The sequence below is a fragment of the Fonsecaea pedrosoi genome (assembly GCF_000835455.1).
Source record: "Fonsecaea pedrosoi CBS 271.37 unplaced genomic scaffold supercont1.6, whole genome shotgun sequence".
Taxonomy (NCBI): Eukaryota; Fungi; Ascomycota; class Eurotiomycetes; order Chaetothyriales; family Herpotrichiellaceae; genus Fonsecaea; species Fonsecaea pedrosoi.
The window spans coordinates 2,408,147-2,426,175 of record NW_013550610.1 but is presented as its reverse complement, the minus strand read 5'-3'; the positions used below and the strand labels follow the sequence as shown (position 1 = coordinate 2,426,175).

At 52.6% G+C, this 18,029-nt stretch overlaps 5 protein-coding genes across 5 annotated transcripts; all 5 read left to right on the top strand.

Moving 5' to 3' along the window:
• Positions 1–3,282: 3,282 nt before the first annotated feature.
• On the top strand, positions 3,283–6,102 carry Z517_09714 (uncharacterized protein; the record flags this gene model as incomplete). The annotated part of the gene is made up of 1 exon (XM_013425622.1): positions 3,283–6,102. The coding sequence occupies one exon, from the start codon at positions 3,283–3,285 to the stop codon at positions 6,100–6,102; it is 2,820 nt and encodes a 939-aa protein (XP_013281076.1).
• Positions 6,103–6,723: 621 nt separating this feature from the next.
• Z517_09713 (uncharacterized protein) lies at positions 6,724–9,318 on the top strand (the record flags this gene model as incomplete). The annotated part of the gene is made up of 1 exon (XM_013425621.1): positions 6,724–9,318. One exon carries the CDS (start codon positions 6,724–6,726, stop codon positions 9,316–9,318), a length of 2,595 nt encoding a protein of 864 aa, XP_013281075.1.
• A 744-nt stretch (positions 9,319–10,062) lies between these two features.
• Z517_09712 (uncharacterized protein) lies at positions 10,063–12,375 on the top strand (the record flags this gene model as incomplete). Its single annotated transcript, XM_013425620.1, has 2 exons — positions 10,063–11,219; positions 11,271–12,375. 2 exons carry the CDS (start codon positions 10,063–10,065, stop codon positions 12,373–12,375), a joined length of 2,262 nt encoding a protein of 753 aa, XP_013281074.1.
• A 1,545-nt stretch (positions 12,376–13,920) lies between these two features.
• Z517_09711 (uncharacterized protein) lies at positions 13,921–14,913 on the top strand (the record flags this gene model as incomplete). Its single annotated transcript, XM_013425619.1, has 3 exons — positions 13,921–14,018; positions 14,133–14,579; positions 14,664–14,913. 3 exons carry the CDS (start codon positions 13,921–13,923, stop codon positions 14,911–14,913), a joined length of 795 nt encoding a protein of 264 aa, XP_013281073.1.
• A 721-nt stretch (positions 14,914–15,634) lies between these two features.
• Positions 15,635–17,048, top strand: Z517_09710 (uncharacterized protein; the record flags this gene model as incomplete). The annotated part of the gene is made up of 2 exons (XM_013425618.1): positions 15,635–16,189; positions 16,287–17,048. The coding sequence occupies 2 exons, from the start codon at positions 15,635–15,637 to the stop codon at positions 17,046–17,048; spliced, it is 1,317 nt and encodes a 438-aa protein (XP_013281072.1).
• Between the last annotated feature and the right edge of the window lie 981 nt (positions 17,049–18,029).

Here is an 18,029-nt window from a genome sequence, read left to right as displayed (position 1 = left end):
CACCTACAGTACCTACCGGCCTACCTACCTACGTATATGAATAGAGTCATCTAGTTTCCAAGTGCGGAGTAACGTAGTAGCTTATCCGTTGCCTGGGGTTCCCCTCCGAGAGCCCGACGAGGCGAGTCAGCTTGATGATACGAGTAATCAATACACATGTACGAGGTAGATATACACAATACGCCCGAATAGGGAGAACTCGGAGGCCGAAGGTTCACCACAAGTCATCATGACGTACGTCGGTCGGTCGGACTTTTTAAAGCCAGAAGAAGGATTTCTGGGGCAAGGACGTGTGCGAGAATAGCTTCGGAGGAGGATCAAAGTTGAGCGTCGGTGCGCCGCAAGCCTATCATGGTGGCTTCTGGGGTTTCTGCGTTCAATGGTCTAATGCTTTTCGTTGCATGAGTCGCCCATCTTAGATATCTTGGGGGAAGCTTGTGGTATCTTGTGGCGTTGGGTCTAGCCAAGGTGCAATATGCGTGGACCTTGAGATACCGCGATTAGTCGTGGATACTGAGGATTTACCGCCGTAGTCACAATTCTCGTCACTGAACAAATGGCGTTCAGTTGCACACGAAATACCAACCCAGGTCCAGTTCGTTGAGCCATGTTCATCCCATTTGGAGCCGTGCTGCAAGAGATTTCCAGGAACGCAAGATTTGGAGGGTGTCCAAAACATGTTTTCTCTCGATTCGCAATGTCAACATCGTGGACTCCGCACTGGGAGCTTGGTTGGAGCCCTTGCTCATGCATTTCGAAAAGCATGTTATCTTTGAACAGGCCTCAAGGCTGACAGTCGCTGATTCATCCGGCTCGGACATTTTTGATAAGCCGTTAGCAGACGCTAGTCAAGCAACACTTGACCACAAATATCAATACCATCAGCCTTTATCAGACGTGTCGAGTCTCATCGCTGTCCTTGCCTCGTCTGAAAGCCATCTAGGAGCAACCCTGTTCCTATGTCAAACAAAACAACGAGGCTGACAGCGCTGTTTGATGGAGTTGTCCACGCCGGGGAAGGATGGGCCAAATGAGCCTACATATTCAAAATAGCAAATCCATGGGGGATTCTGTGAGTTGATCCGCCTGGACTCTGTACTCGGTACCTGTCTTCAGGTACATGAGTAGTTGGTTGCCTGATGGCATCCACCACGGTCTCGGCGTGGGGGCTTGAATCTATCTTCATCGTGTTGGGATATGATGGAATAACCCCATAGGATGTCATAGGGACGGCACAATCAGGTCCTTCGTCGGTGCTCATGCGTCTTCAGTGTTTCTATATACTGAATACTGTTGGCATCGAATCACGGGCGGGCTGTATCCCACAGTCTCTAACAGTCCCACAATTCGTGACCTCAACAGAGACTCGTTTAGCATCACTGGCCCTCTTCAGCCGTTGGAAATGGTGCCATCATATAGCTCGGCACCTGAATCTTCTCATTTGCTCTCCACAATCCCAGAACCTAGTTGTGAGGCCAATGGAAGTCTGAGAAAGAATTGCCGAATCACCACGAAGCAATGTCTAATCGTCCCGTGTCTGAAATCTTGTTTGCTCTAAGTTTGATATCGGCTCGGTTTACTGGGCCTGTGCGCAAGCCCAGGTTGAGGTTCCACTGTCGGTCACTATCTGAATATCTCCGACCATCACTGTGCCTGTGCCGCGTCCATCAAACATTCTGCACCTAGTGGATTGCATACGAGTGCTGTACATAATGCCGAAGGTAAAAAGCAGATGACAAGTCCGTGGAGCGCAACCAGTCCTCTTAACAATACGATGGAGCAGAGGCTGGCTGCCAAGCTTTGGAGGCTCATTTAGACATCGATAATGGCCGCTTGTGGCACTGTGGTGACAACCAGGAAGCGAGATGAATGGCAAGGCCAGCTTCCATGCCTTATCTGGTTGATTAACGGTCGTCCATCGTTCTTCTGGTAGCTATCGCATGCTAGTTTGTCTGCAGGAAGAAGATCTGCTCTTGGGTATCAGCATCAGTATTGTTTATCTTTAGCCCTGGTTGAGAAGGTGGCTGGGCTCAGTAAGCTGTGGATTTCGACATCGCTCTCCCCCTGTCAATCATTTGCTGGCAGGCCGCAGGGCCAACGGGAGCGCAACATATGTAGTTTCGTCCTCGTAGACAGCCCCGTAACAGTATAGGTACACGTCTTGTGTGCCAAAAACCTGCACCTCTTGCCAAATCGTTAGGAGGTTGTCAACCAGAGAAATCAACAGGGCACGTTCGATTTGTGAATGTGACCTGCCAGTTCTTGTTGCACTACGCGCCAGATGTAAGATACGAGGTTCTTGAGACTGGTTTGATCGACACTGGCAGGCGGACCTGGGGCTTTTCTAGATAGCAGGAGAGTACACGTTGAGTAGACAACCTGGTTCAAATCTCTTCAAGAGGCATAGAGGACGGAGTGGATACTTCGGGAATCAGGGCAGGACAAGGGTCGACAGAGAGGGCCGATTGGCGATGATTGGTGTACCTGGCAGACATTGTGTATCTCTGGGAAATGCGGAAACCCGGCACAAGACAGGAGAAACGAGGTTATTGATCGACACGAGAGGTTCAAGCTCCTTTTTGGTGTACAAAGGGGCAAGACTATCGAACGGAGAGTGGAAAAGCTTCTTGGTAGACTGATATGGCAACAAGATGGACGATGAGACGATGTGGCTGCCCCGTGAAGAAAGTGAAGAAACCTTCGTGCGTGTCAAGGAATCCTTGGCTTGCGCAACCCTGAGTCGCGTTGCTGGTGTTGCGGCAGTTTCAATCTGCCACCAGCCCAAAAATTTTAGTTAAAGAGAAGCCCCCCAAAATGGGTCGCTACTGTGCCCTAATCTTAGCCAGCCCAAGGCCAGCCATGCCCGGGAATGCCCACTTTATCGGGCCCCCAGTGCCGCTAGTCTATGCTTATCCGGTGAAAGGTTCAAACTGCGCCTTTTCAGGTACAAAGCGCTCCGTACAGAGATTCCCTGCGTGCAGTTATCATGTCTATGCGCGCCTTTGCTATCTGATCATTGTCTCCGTCTTGGTTTCCTTGTGCCTTCAACCTTACCCACGGCTGGCTCGAGGACATCACATCCACCGACTCGTCTCACCAGACCCTCTCTATATCGAACCATGGCCCCGAAGATGACCTGCAGAGTCTATTCGCCTTCATACGTGTAAGGGTCCGCGTCCCCTACAAATATACGACACTAGACACCACTGCCTCATCCATCTCACCTGTGACCTGGTTCCTGCTTCAGCTCCTGCGTCCTGCAACACTGGTCGGCTCCATCAGATGGCGTATGCCTCGGTCGCCCAGGCTGAGCATGAGGCCGTATATCGCGAGTCCGCTGCTGACTCTGTCCACCATGATCCGCATTCCTACTCACCCGCCCGTTCCCCAATCCTTCCCGAAATCTCCAGTCCACCGCTTTCCCTGCCACTGTTCGATCAGTTCTCCCGAGATGGCGACCTCTCGGTCGGTTCTCCAACTGGACCAAATGCCGTAGGCGTTGGGTCTCTTCTTAAGTCTTTGTCTTCCTCGCAATCGTATCAAATGGTGGAAGAGGATGACTACGAGGAGCCCATGCCCAAATATCCAGAACCTCTCGCACTGCGATCGAAAATGGACGTTCTCCCACCCGCACAGGACAAAGTCGCATTCCAGAAAGAGGACCCTCCAATCAGAACAGCCTCAATCAGTCGTCACCTGCCCTTGAATCATCCGACCCCAGATTTACAGTCGCTGCAAGGGGCCTTGGTCAAAAATGTGGAACGCCTGGAAGAAAGCGCTGAACGTTTGAGCATGACCTCGAGCCTTGAGGATGAGCTGAATAAGATGAAGCAAGATCAAAAGCGACTGGAGCGGCAGTCCTCTGCGCCGGCGACTTTGGACAACCCTATTCGACCATCAGTCCAGAGACAGTACTCAACTGGTTCATGGTCGAATTCCATTATTGGCGTGAACCAGACGGCCAGGTTAGGAGGATATTCTCCCTCAGGATACCACATCACGTCTCCGTCTGGTTCAATCCGCTCGGGGCCACGTACACATCAGCACCATATCGAACGGCGATCTTCAAAGGACAATCATCTCAACCATGTTTTGCCGACCTTGGAAGGTCGGCCGTTGCAATTCAGTCCGGAGCGTACTACCTCCATCTCCATTTATCCTGAAGACGAAACGGGGCCCAATCCGCTGCGACGAACGTCCAATGGGTCAGTCCAGGAGGAGAGGCCAACTACATCCGCTTCCAACGAAACATATCGTCAAGCTCAAGCCGTGTTCAACGACTTTGATGGAGTGCATTACGGCGGACCTGTGTCCCATGAATCAGCTGCTGCTATGTCACGACGAATATCACTCCATCAACCACCACTTGCACGAGACTCGAAAGCCTACAAAGAACCTCAACCGGGAGAAAGAATGATCTACTATCCTGCGCCAGTTCCAGTCATGTTGAACCTCCCACAGAGACTTTCAAAGTTCAACATTAGTGAGCGAGACAAACGTCGGCTCCAGGCACTGAGTGGCATCCCAGATGATGCGCGCAAATCGGCCATCTGGCTCAAAGAGGAAGATAGCGCCAAAATACAAGATCCAGGCAGTGCACTCAAATTACCACCCCAGTTGCGAGCCAGCGCTTTTTTCGAACAGCCTAGTGTCACTCAGGATCTCCAACTCAAGAACGGCTCCGCTGTCCAGACGCTGGACAGTATCTTGGACGCCGCCGCACACGCTCCTGTGTCGGCCTTCACTGATCATCCAATTGCTGGTCATCTTGGAAAGGAAGTGTATGGTCCGGACGCCTCCCCTAGAAAGAGTATGCAATTAGACGAAGCTAAGACAAAGAAACGCCGGAGTTCAATTGGCACAATGCTCAAGACAAGACGGTCAAGCACTGCCCTCTCCAGTTCGGGCCTGCTGCGCTCAAAATCAAGAGGCTCTCAAAATCTAGATGTCGACGACCAAGCCAGTGGGGATGAACTTGACCGAGCTACGGCTGCATCTATAGCGCCTGATGGTGATGAGATACCCGATGAAGAGGAGGACAAGGATGTCGCCCCGCCAGGATTTTCGACAGCGCCAACGACTCTCCTTGCCGAGTTACAGATGCGCAAGGAACAACAAAGATTGCGTAATCGGACTGCGGCAGACGCCTTCCCCAATGGCATGCACTCGACTTTGCTTGAGCTGGATGCTGTTACGCAACTTCAACAGCGAGCCCGAAAGACCAAGCATGTCACTTTGGCTTGGGAAGATCATGATGAAGCGGACAAGCAGAACTTTGATGATGAGGATGTACCTCTCGGAATCCTGTTCCCCGAAAAGGATAGAGCAGAGCACGCCAATGCCAATAGACCAATTGGTCTCCTTGAGAAGCGGGAAATGGAGGAGAACGAGCCTTTGAGTCAACGACGAGCGAGATTGCGAGGCGGGCAAGTTCAAACTTCGAAACCCGAGGCTAAGAGTCAGATTGAGGAGGGAAGCCGGCCACCATTCATCGAGGAAGTCCCAGGCCTAGCTCAAGAAACCCTACCCGAAGATGAAGATGAGACTCTAGCACAGAGGGCAGCAAGGATGAAGCTAGAGAAAGAGAAAGGTACTGGAGGCCAATTTACAGAGGAGTTGACCTCACAATTAGGTCTTAATGGCACGAACGACGTCCCCCCACCATCAAAAACACCGGATATGGAAGAAACATTAGCACAGAGGCGAAAGCGGCTGAAGGAGGAAGCAGCCGCCAACCCGCAGGGCATTCATCAGGTCAAAACCATGCATAGCCTGGCTAATTTACTCCAAGCTCATCCTGCTGGTGCCCAGTCAAAACTAGGGCTGCCAAGGACCAGTTCGAATCAGGTATACAACTCGATGCAGAACCCAAACTGGGGCTATCCTCAGCAAAATATTGCTTTAAATGGAGCTTACGGGTATCCGCAGAATGCCGGGTATATGAATGGAGGATTGGGCGCACCGTTGCCCACCTATATGCAACAGACATATCCATACTCATATGGTACTCAACCATATATCCAGGACCCGATGATGGGCCCACCGTTGGATCCCAGACAGCGAGCGCAAATTGATCGCTGGCGCCAGAGTATCGTGCAATGATTACATGAACCTAGCGCATCGACTTTGTCATATATCCCTTTTTGTCCCTGGTTGGGTATTGTGGATTTGGAAATCATGAGACCAACCACGCTCATGGGAGCTTCTGATCACTTGGATGGCATAATGAAGACAATTGTACGAAAAGCATGAGCAAGATACGACGAGCCTGGCGGTAAGGAGTATCGGTGATACTGCAGGACAGAGGCAGATGTGGGATGCTATTAATTCTTGCAGTAGGTTAGAAACATGTTGTAAGGATATAATATGATGTCTCACTGTCTGCACGGTTAATTTCCACGTGGCTACAAAGGCATGGTTTGCAGGGGTCTATTGATGATCAAAAGGCTGTAAGCGTTGTCGTTCAAGTGCTGAGTTCGGAGCCTTCCACGTGATTCGGGTAAGCCAAGTCTGTTGCTGTGGCAGCCGCACGAGGGTAAACAACGCAGGTGCGATTCCAACGCGGGCTGTCGTGAGGCCAGGCCACTTCCACGTCCACATCCGTGCCTTGGCTATGGATCGTCCTACTGCCCGTGCTCTAGCATCGTTCATGTTTCTGTAGAAATGAGAAACTGTATCTGAATAGGCACCGTGCCCAAATATATCTTCTTCGATCCCTCCACCATGGCACCCTCCGTCCATCAGGTTGCTCAAATCTTTGAGGATCCAGAACCTCAACAAAGAGGCCGAAGAGCGAACCACAATCGAGCTCCTTCAGTGGGAGACGTCCTCAGAGGGCGTCAAAGGGACAACGTTAGCCCTGTAAAGCCGCAGAAACCATCCGGTCGAGAAGTTGCCAACTCTGCCAGTCCACTTGGAGAGCGGCACATCAACAGCCCACCACAACCGAAACGAATTGCAACAAGACCAGGAGATGAGCCTGGCCGTCTTGCTCTGTCCCGCACGCACAAAAAGACAGGGAGTTCTGTGTCGTTGAAAGGAATCATTTTGGGCAAAGAGAAGAGTACGGATACTGGGAGTATTTCCCCGGTCGAGGGCAACACGGCCGACAAGAAACTTAAGAAGGTGAAATCAGCCAGCAACCTGACTGGACTATTGAAACGGAGGTCGAAAAAAGATCTCAGGGAAGAGAATAACAGAAACAGCAGCAACCAAGAAAATTGCCCTCCACCAAAGACAACACTCAGCGAGAGTCCCACTCCCATTTGGGCACAGTTTGCGACTCAGCCTTTGGAAGCGGCGGATGGCAAGATGATATATCCAGCTTCGAAGAGAAGGACAGTTCAAGAGGAGATAAATCTGTATACCCCCAAAGACTATTCCGAATTTCGTCCTGCGGAACAAAGGAACTTTTATGGCTACGGTCCAGCGGCATCAGCGGTGTTGGACTATCAGCCACCGCAAAGACCATTCTTGGAGCACAAATCTAGCAGAAGCTCCATTTTCACCGAGAACATTGATGATGATACTGAAGCGAATATTAAACCGCCAAAGAGTAGGGATGGACAAATCAGCCGCCCAGCTTCCTCTTCCAAACCTGATGGGCATCCCATTACACCCATCCAACCTCCATCCTCATCTCAAGCAGACCCCAAAGTCAAGCTAGGCTCGAGGGTTTTTGAGGCAATCCAGACTTTCAATATGAGAGCTCGCAAGGATACCCGTCCAGTCCCAGAGCCTCTGAATTCCGCAACCTATCCCCTCAGTCCTCAAGAGCTGGACTCGGCGTTTGAGAAAGTGTTGGATTCATTGAACATTCCACTAAATATGCGGGACAATATGCGAAACCTCAAGCCAGATGTCAAGGCCGGCTTGATGAAGGGTGATCGTGTTGGCAGTGGTTCGTCTACGATGTCAGCCATCGCTGATAGCACGGAGGCCAGCTCATCATCTAGGAACCCTCACAAAAAAGAAAATGAGAGGCCAAGGAGCGAGGGTGAGGAGAGCAAGGAAGGCAGACGATCCAGATCCCGATCCCGCCCTAGAAGTCGTATCTTGACACTGACCAGGCGGGAAGAAGACTCTCCTACAAAGCAAGACAAGCCAAGTTCATCCTTGAGATCACGCAGTAAATCCAGGAACAAATCCGCCGACTTGACGAGCTCAAGACCCAATTCGGCGAAAGCAATGTCTTCGACCGTGTCGCTAACATCCCTCAACCCGGCGGACAGCGCTACCACTCCCGGAGATTTCATCCATTACCTTCGAGAGGTACAGAAACCTGCACTTGTAGAAGTCAGCAAGCTTCACAAACTGAGGATTCTTCTGAGGAATGAGTCGATTTCTTGGACGGATCATTTCGTGAGCAAGGGCGGCATGGACGAGCTTGTTCAACTCTACTACCGCATCTCCAAGATCGAGTGGCGCGAAGAACATGAAGACAGTCTTCTTCACGAGGCTCTGCTGTGCTTGAAAGGGTTATGCACGACATCCCTTGCCCTACAACGTCTACAACAAATGGAAAATGAGTTCTTCCCAGCACTCTTGCGAATGTTATTCGATCCAGAGCGAAAGGGTCCGTCAGAGTTCAACACCAGAGGCGTGATAATCTCGCTCCTTTTTGCTCACTTGTCAGCCGAGGTCGGTTCTAGTCCGGAGGTTGTTCAAGGACGAGCACAGAAAATCCTTGGATTTCTCAAGGACCCCGTACCAGAGGATGGCAAACAGCCGCTCGACTTTGTGTCACAGATGCATACTCCTCGACCTTACCGAGTCTGGTGCAAAGAAGTTGTTAATGTCACGAAGGAAGTTTTCTGGATATTCCTGCATCATCTCAACGTCATTCCCATTATCGAGGTTGATGACTCAGTGGGCTATTGTCGAGCACATTTCCCCCCTCCTCGACCACCGCACCCGGCAGCCCCGTACGTGGGAGGCGTTGAATGGGAAGCGACGCAGTACCTCGCTACCCATCTGGATCTACTGAACGGGCTAATAGCCTGCCTCCCAACTGCGGCAGACCGGAATGCACTGCGGGAAGAGCTAAAGCAATCCGGGTTCGAGAAAGTGATGGGTGGGAGTCTTCGAACATGCAAAGAAAAGTTCTATTCAGGGGTCCATGAAGGCCTAAAGTGTTGGGTTGCAGCGGCCAAAGCAGACCAGTGGCCAGCGGAAGACGTCAGAGCAGGTCCGCCGAGAGAAACGCTTAGTCCGAGAAAGAGTCCCGTCAAGAAGAAAGGCGATGAGCCTCCACAACTCGCTTTGGATGTGGGTGTTGGTCACGGACAGTCATCGAAAGTGGACGATGGCTGGATTTGAAGCTGTAACACGTACAGGAGCATCAAAGGGCAAGCAGACCGTGTTCAATGGAGGAATTGATCAGATGGTTGTTGGAAAGGGGAAGAGGTTATGACCTTGACGACTTTTACTGTCCCGTGCAAAGATCGATCATTGTTTGTAAGCGAAAATTATGATGGAGTATTAGCTATTGGCGTAACGGACTTGGTTCTGAATGTAATGAAATTTCCCCATTCCAGAGATGTATTGGTTATCAGTAGGGAAGACAAGATGGGAGTGGGCTTCGTGAGGCTGCAAGGCTACGAGGCTGAGGCTGAGAGTGTGGCTGAACACACGGCTGCACGTGACTGCGGAAAAGAGAGGAGAAACTTTGATCGGTGGGTTGATGTCACCAACCGCCGATTGGAGAATCCAGCGAGCAGCAAGCGGAAGAGGCACAGGGAGCAGAGCCACCAGAACAAGAGGGAGGGAGATGCGCGCAACGCTGGCTGCGCTCCCCCCCATGGTTCGTTCTCGACCACATTTTCCACCGCGCTTGCACCTCGTTGACCAGCTCAGACTTTCTCTCTTTGATGATGCTGTCGACTGTTTTGATCATCTTGTTTCCGCTGTTTTAGTCTCTGCTTATTCTGTACCGCCGATGCTGTGATAAATTTGCTAGATTTCCCGCTCAGGCCATCTTCGCAAGGATCGCACACTCTCGCAGCTCTGGTCCTCTTCAGGTCTACCTTCCCACCATCGGATATCCTTATGTCCACGACGACAATGACTACAACCCTGGGCACCTCCAATGTGCGAGGCGTCCCATCTCGCCTGACTCGAACCAATCCTGCCAGAGCCTCGAAAGGCCTCGGATCGACCCTCCTGCGCCAAAACTCACTCGTCTCCAACAGTGGTCTTGCTCTGACATCCTCTTCCACCGCCGTCGCTTCACAAGGCCAGGCCAACAATGACCCGCCAGCCATGTACCCTGCCATTACTCATTTTGCCGATGCGATCTCCGCTTTGCCTCGAGAATACCGCCGACACACCTCACTGCTGAAGGAGGTCGATGCAAAAGCGTGGGGTCCTGAAGAAAATCTACGAGAGATCTTGGAGCAGTGTCTGACGGACAGTGCTGTGACAACGAATCATCTAGCTGCTGCTTCTCAGAGCCTAGCTGGCTCCGTTGTCGCAGATGATACCCTGAATCTCAGCGAAGCGAACAGCGTCGCCGGTGCGTCCTTTGACAACGCCTCCCTCGCCTCTGCGCGATCTGCCGATCCCATCATCATGCACCGCAGACAGCAATACCACGCTCTGAGGCAAAACCTCATGACGATCATGGTCACTATGGATGAGAAAAACCACGTCATCAACAATGCCAATGAAGAGGTGGGGAGACACATTCAGAGATTGGATCGTATATGGCCACACATCGCGGACGAAATATCGGAAGAAGCCAGACTGGGGAGCCTGAAGCATTGGGCCTACACCGAAACGAATCCCATCAAGAAACCCACCGTGCCCACTACGCGCAGAGAGGCTGCGGCCGCTGGCTTAGCCACTCTGCATGAGAGCGAGGTCGCGCATAGAAGCGAAGCTAGGAGGGAGGCGGTTCTTGCAAGGAGGCAACGGGGAGCCGCCAATCATGCCGACTCTGACTTTGACGAATCTAGAGCACCCACGCGCAAAACAACCACCAGCGGCAAGAAGCGGGCGGCTGATGCAGCACTAGATCCTGCTGGGCTGGGCATCAGCGGCGCAGGTGCAGGCACGGGGAAGAGGAAGAGACCGGAAAAGCCTGCAACTGCGGGTGTGGCCATGGAACGCTCGATAAGCAGTGCGCTTGGAGGACGCCCGATGTCTAGGGAGAATTCGCAGCAAGAAAACTCCAAGAAGAGAAAGGCATCCGCTACTGTCACCTCTGTGGCCCGCAAACGGTATGTGTATGATCAGAAAACCGAGAGTGCTGCTAATGATTGGATTTCTAGGATCAATGCCGCAACCCAAGACTCGCCCAAACTCGCCTCGTCACCGCTTGCTGGAACAACGGGGAAAGAAGCTTACAAGCGTAGTCCTGCTCTCTCTGCAGTCCGCCCTGCCGGTCGAGGACGCCAGAATTCTGCACATACTGTCGAGAGCGTGAAAGGGAGACCTTCTTCCCTGACATCGAGCAGAAATGGGAATAATAACAACAATGTGGCCGCTGGTATATCGGAGTTGGGCAGTTCCGCTGCGGTTAGTGGGAAGAGCACAACAGACACAAAAGCCGAGAAGGGGGAGCGACTAGTTGAACATGAGTCTGCGAGGTTGAATGACGCGGATGGCGAACAACTAGCGAAAGGGATCGCATCGTCGGACAAGACCACCAGCAGGCAAGATACTGCCAAGGGCGACCTACAAGAGGAAGTATCCGCAAAGGAGGCAGCGTCGCCGCGTCTGCCGCCAGCACTGCAAATAAATGAACTGAAGAACGAGCGCTTGGGTAGAGGCCGAGCCTCCAAGACGTCAACACCGGTAGTTAGCACTTTTGCCGAAGTCGACGCTGCAGAGACGTCGTCGACTGGCGGAAATGGCGGTGGTGCCACGAAAGCCAAACGCCCAGCCAGACCGAGAGTGAAGGACCACGGTCTCCACGATTCTCTGTCACCAAAAGGCTTGCCAATGAAGCGACCTCACAAAAAGAGTGCGAGTTTGTCGTTTCCTTCTACCTCGAATGCTCTCGGCAGCCAGCGGGTAAAAGATGAAACGGACCCTCCCACGAAATCGTCCACGCCATCAGACCGCGACCTGGCGACAGGCACCCCGGTGATTAACCCCGAAGCAGGAGAGGTAGAGGACGAGGATGAAGAAATCGACGGACTGGAGGAAGATGAAGAGAGGTACTGCTACTGTCAAGGGGTGAGTTACGGGGAGATGGTGGCGTGCGACAGGGACGATTGTCCCAGGCAATGGTTCCATTTGGAGTGTATTGGGCTGAAAAGCGTGCCCAAGAGCGCCAAGTGGTATTGTGACGAATGTAAAGAGGTACTGGCAAGGAGTGAGAAGACGGGCGGGAAGGGAAAGAATGGTGGCAATGGACACAACGGAAAGTAGACGCAGGCGATGTTTGGCAACACAAGCCAGGGCGAGCGAATTCTTTTGAGCCAGAGACAATATCGATATGTATACAAAGTGTTCGGTGCATGCACCAGTGTTACAAGTACAGAGTACCACGACTGTATTCGGCGTCTTGACTGCGCGGCTGCTCTGCTCTGCTCGTGCCTGACATATGGGCCCAACATTGCATAAGAGTGGAGTGGCTCTTCCGTGCCTTGTCACGGGCTTTAGATGGACAGGAGGGGCGATGTTGTTGAGCCGTGAGCCGTGAGCCTTGAATCTTGTAGCCCTGTAAAGCTCACGGATTTCCCACTGTGTCTCCCCCCTTCCCCGGCGCGTGGGCCTTTTTCATTTGTCTTTGTCAGGGGTCGTCGTCGTCGTCGTCGTCGAATGCTCAGTTGTCATGAACTGACTGTATATTTTTACACAGGTCAAGTCAAAAACCATACATATGGGGCCTTGTGGGGTATTTTCAGTTCCAGTTTCAGATAATTATCCAGTCACCCGCGCCCCGTTGTTGGTTTTGTGGAGGGGGAGGCGGGAGAGGAGCAGGGAGGAGTGCGTTAGGTACCGAGTAATTATGTAGGTGCTAGACTCTTGAGCTGCCAGGAAGCAGGCTAAGTGGCTACCTAAGATAAATATACGGAAATATGTAAAATAGGCATACAGTGGCACTGGTAACGGGGTCGGTTTTCAACTTGACTCGTAAGCGAAACAAAGAGCCCAGACTCCTTTGTGGAATTGAGAATGCCCGGTTCCCACCGGTAATCTTTCTGGTACGAGGTACCTTCCTACAATCGCAATCGCAATCGCAATCGACCCCGGAATGTAGGTAAGGGGGGTTTGATCTGTACCTGTACATGTACAGGTCAAAGTACAAAGTACAAAGTAGGTTGCCCAGTGGCTCCGGGGGGTTTGGTTTTGATCTGCACCACAACTCAAGTAGGTTGTCGGCGTGGTGGCGGTGGTGGTGGTGGCTCCTCCGGGAGTTCACGGTCCCATCGTGTGGTGCGCACGATGGATGCAGAGGCCGAACAGACCGTGGGAGGAGATCCAATGGCCGTTCAACACGACAAGACAGGTGCATGGACAAGTAAGTCACTTGCGCACAGAGGCACAGGAGCACAGAACGCAAGGGCTCCGGGGAACACGACGCGCTGCGTTGGTGGGGGACGGGGAACGTCCAACTGTCCAATACAAACATCCGTGGACTGAGTACTGTGTACCGAACAAGTCCAGTGGCGCATTTTTCGTTGGACTGCAGCTGCAGCTGCAGCACGATTCGGAGTTGGATTCGCGCCATATGTACTTTGGAAAGTGCCAGTTCTGGGCGTGTAAGGATGAGGAGGAGGACGCTGTTCGGTTCTGTTCTGTCTGTTCCTTTGGTAGTACATACAAGTACACCTCGCTTCGCCTTGCTACATACCTAGATACTAGGTATTAGGTACTTGGGACACAGTACCCATCAATCACCACAGAGGTCCTCGCCCATCCCTTTTCTGACTTTAGCAACAAACGGTTTCTCGCTCGGTAACAACAGAGATGGTGCAAAAACCGCAGACTCTGGATGGAAAGTTGGCCATCGTGAGCGGGAGTTCCAAAGGCATCGGAGCAGCTATAGCCATCGAGCTGGCTTCGAGGTATGTCGGTAGGGGGTGTTGGAATTGACAGGGTCGAACCTTCAGTGTGGCCCATGCGTGTGCTCTGTATCTCAGGACGAGCCCACAGCTGACAGACTGGATCCTTTGATATAGAGGCGCTCTCGTGGTCACAAACTATCCGTTTGCTTCACTTCAACAAGAAGCAGAGACCACTTTGGACAAGATTCGAGCCACCGGCGGGAGCCATGTGAGCGAGTGTTTCGCTGTCGAAGCCGATCTATCAACGGTGGACGGTCCAAAACACCTCGTCGAAGAGGCCGTCAAGCGCACCAACGGTCGTAAAGTCGACATCCTGGTCAACAACGCTGGCATCGCCAGGATGACATTCCTCAAGAACGTCACCCTCGAGGAATGGGACGCCCAAGTCAACTTGAACGGTCGCGGGACGCTGCTCTTGACCCAAGCCGTCTTGCCACATCTAGCAAAACCGAGCAGGATTGTCAACCTGAGCTCTAGCGGAGCCCGACAGCCATATCCAGGAGCGAGCGTTTATAATGGGACGAAAAGCATGATCGAGAGTTTTACTCGATGTTGGGCTGTGTAAGTACTTCACATTTGCTCACCCACCGAATGCTCTCTTAGCCCTTCTCTTCTCCCGCTGACGGGTTCCCTACCAAATAAAAGGGAGCTGGGCCGGGAGTATGAGTGTACCGTCAACGCCATTTGTCCTGGAGCCACGAGCACCGATGCATTCAACGGATTGACAGGCCCTACTCGAGACAGCCTTGAGCCAATGCTGGCCATGACCCCTGCGGCATCCCGACTTGGAGAGACCGAGGAGATGGCATATGCAGCCGCCTTCTTTTGCGAGGAAAGGGCCCGGTGGATGACTGGCGTCTGCTTGGGTGTGAACGGCGGGACGCATATGGCTTGAGCAATGCCCCCTTCAGCGCCATGGGAGAATGGAGTGATCCAGTTGATGTTGGCCTGCCAGGTGAAATTAGTCGTAAGAGCCTAATAGGAGATTTGAGTGCACTGTGAGGTAGTATATCTATACTATCAGTGCCTACAGCATTCCTCACACCCTTGAATCTATGAGGCTTAATCCTGATGATCTTGCCAACTTGTAACCTTGTTAAATCATGCCGACCAGACGAAGATAATGCGCGGATACGGGACATCGTCTTGTCGCTTACGGAAGGCTTTCTCAAATATAGTTGGTGCAAGCATCATACTCTTCCCCGCGTCCAACATGCGAGTACCGAGGAGACTTGCCTGCAACGGACGCGTCGCGCGTTGAGGGAGGACGCGTGAATATGGCGAGACCAAAGCGGCGGCTAAAAGACGGGCCATGATTGTTACATAAGCATCACACAGCCAATCAGCGCGTAGAATCATCAGTGCGAGCACAGCCTCTGCGACTGACCGACCACCAACTCACCATCTGACTACAGACTGACTAACCTTGTATTATCCCAAGTCGTCGAGGTTGGATCCAAGGCTGAAGGATGAAATCAAATCCTCCATAACAAACCCCCAGTCGCTCTGCAAAAAGGATTGAAATACTTCGTACATACACTGATGTCGCCAAGTCTCTTCCGCCCACCCCCGGACAAGCTAGCACCTACAGTACACCACCAGATCGCATCCTTCCCATGAAACACAAGTATACCGATGACAAGAACCCCGCCGAGGCCATGTTCACGCAACCCTTTGGCATTTCATGGCGCAAGGCCCTCGTCTCCCTCCCCCGCCTCGTCCCGGACTTTGTCCTCAACTTCACCGCTTCCGAGGGTCCGCAGCCCATCGTCTTCGAGATCCCCTCGCGCGGCAAGCATCTGATCCCGGTCTACGTCTGGGTCCCGCCCCTGCGCAAGCACCGCCATCACCATATCTTCCACTCTCAGAAGAACGCGGCCGGTGCGCACCTCAAGGACGCTCTTAGGCCCATCGGCATCGACGACGACCACGATGCGAAGTTGCCGGTCCTGATCGATTTCCACGGCGGCAGCTTCATCCTCGGATCATGCCAAGAGCAAGCACCCTTCTGTGCCAGGATGTGTCGTGAGCTGAATTGCGTCGTCATCTCGGTGGACTATCGGCTCGGTCCGTATGCGCAATTCCCTGCAGCCAATCTCGACGCCGAAGATGTTGTGCTTGCAGTGATTGACCCAAGCAGCAGAGCGTTCAAGCCGCTAAGGGAAGGAATAGTAAGTCCCCCTGTCTCTGAAATGCATACATTGAATTCGTACAAGTTCTCATATTGAGCTTCATCAAACCGCGGTAGAGACTAATGCCGTTGCATAGCTGTGGGAGATGCTGAAACAAGGACGAAAACCTATCGAACTAGACGAGCAGAAGATCGCCTTTTCAGGATTCAGCTCCGGAGGAAATATCGCCCTGAATCTCGCTCTCAGAATCAAGGACGACCCAACGGCAGAGACAGACTGGGTGAGCCCGCTGCCCTGGGACTGGCCGAATGACATTCCCGTTCTCTTGTTCTATCCGAGCTTGGACGCCCGGCTTTTGCCACACGAGAGGCCAAGACCCGAAGGGCTTAATCCCCCTTCAGGATTTGTCGAACGATGGAAGATCGAGAAGGAATTGATGCCGACCTATCTACCCCCCGAGAAGAGGGGTCATCCACGAGCAAGTCCCGGGCTCGCGGACATCCGGGCGCGGGATGGCGAGAACTTCGGCCTCCACCCGAAAGCCAAGATGCTACTCGTGCTGCCCCAGTTCGACTCGCTGAACGAGCAGAGCATGACCTGGATCCAGAAGGTGCGCGACGAGGGCCGCGGCGACGACCTGATCGTCGAGGAGGTCAAGGGCGTCGTGCACGGGTGGACGCAGTTCCCGGACTCGTGGATCAGCGACCTGGAGCGGAAGCTGAAACTCGACGCCTTTCGCAGGGCAAGGGAGTTTCTCGAGGACCACTGGCATCTGGATAGCAGGCTTGCTGTTGAGACGGAGGTTATCAGTCATGACAAGGACGGGGTTAGACAGAGTAGCACGAGTATAGATACCGCAGCTGCAGCCGCAGGGTCACAGAACTTAGGAGAAGCATGAGATGAATTAATCAATCAATGATAAAACACAATGAGTAACAAGTCGGACCTGGGATCCGCCCGGGCTCGGGGTTTATTTGATATTCGTTTCTCCCGTGTACAAGTGGTATAATGCCACCGAGCATTGGGAGTAGTTAATGCCAAAAACAGAGTCATTTCCGCTCCCATTCACGAAGGGAGGAAAGGAGGAAATGAGGCAGGCCATTTAGTGTGCGTTTCTCTCTCCGATGGCCTCTTTCTTTCTTTCTTTCTTCCATTGTTCCATGCATGATACCGTAGTCCGCCCCCGCGAAGGGTGGCCGGGCAGCTGGGCAGACACTGTAGATAGGCATGCACATACAGACGCGTGTACAGATGCGTGCTCTGTGTGTATAGCCTATGCCTCACCAACCCGAGGTTTATCAATCTTCAGTCGACTCGGTGAAGGTGTGAAGGGTCAGGATCGGAGTAACCCATGCTTCGCCGAGGATAGCAGCAGTCCATGCCGCTTATCGGGATCCCATTGGACCATATTGTGAGTCTGTTCCTGCACGAATATATTGCTGAGAGTACTGGTCAAACCCTCCAACCCCTCGAGCTGCTTGAAGATTAAGCAGCGTTGTCGCATCTTGTCCGTCAGCCCTTGCTGGATACAGTGAGGGCGTTCCGCAGCGGGTGGGCCAGTCGAAAGACATCTATTGCCCGTGACTTTGTGGTCATTGATCTGATTCCAGTCATTGTCTCTCGGCGAATCCCTACTTGAACAGCATGCCAGAGCTATGCTGGATGGTTCGTCGTCGTCCGAGAGTGAAATCCAGTCGGACCAGGTGCAAGGAGTTTAGTGCAAAATCTCCACCTGTCTTGCCACTCAGATTGAAAAGCATATCAGCCGATTCGGGTTTCGAAAGAGCAAAATGCAGCCGGTCATATTCCAACTCGTAGATTCCATTTCGTCAATTGTATCCGCCCCTCCCGTCCACACGAACCGCCATCGTGGAATATC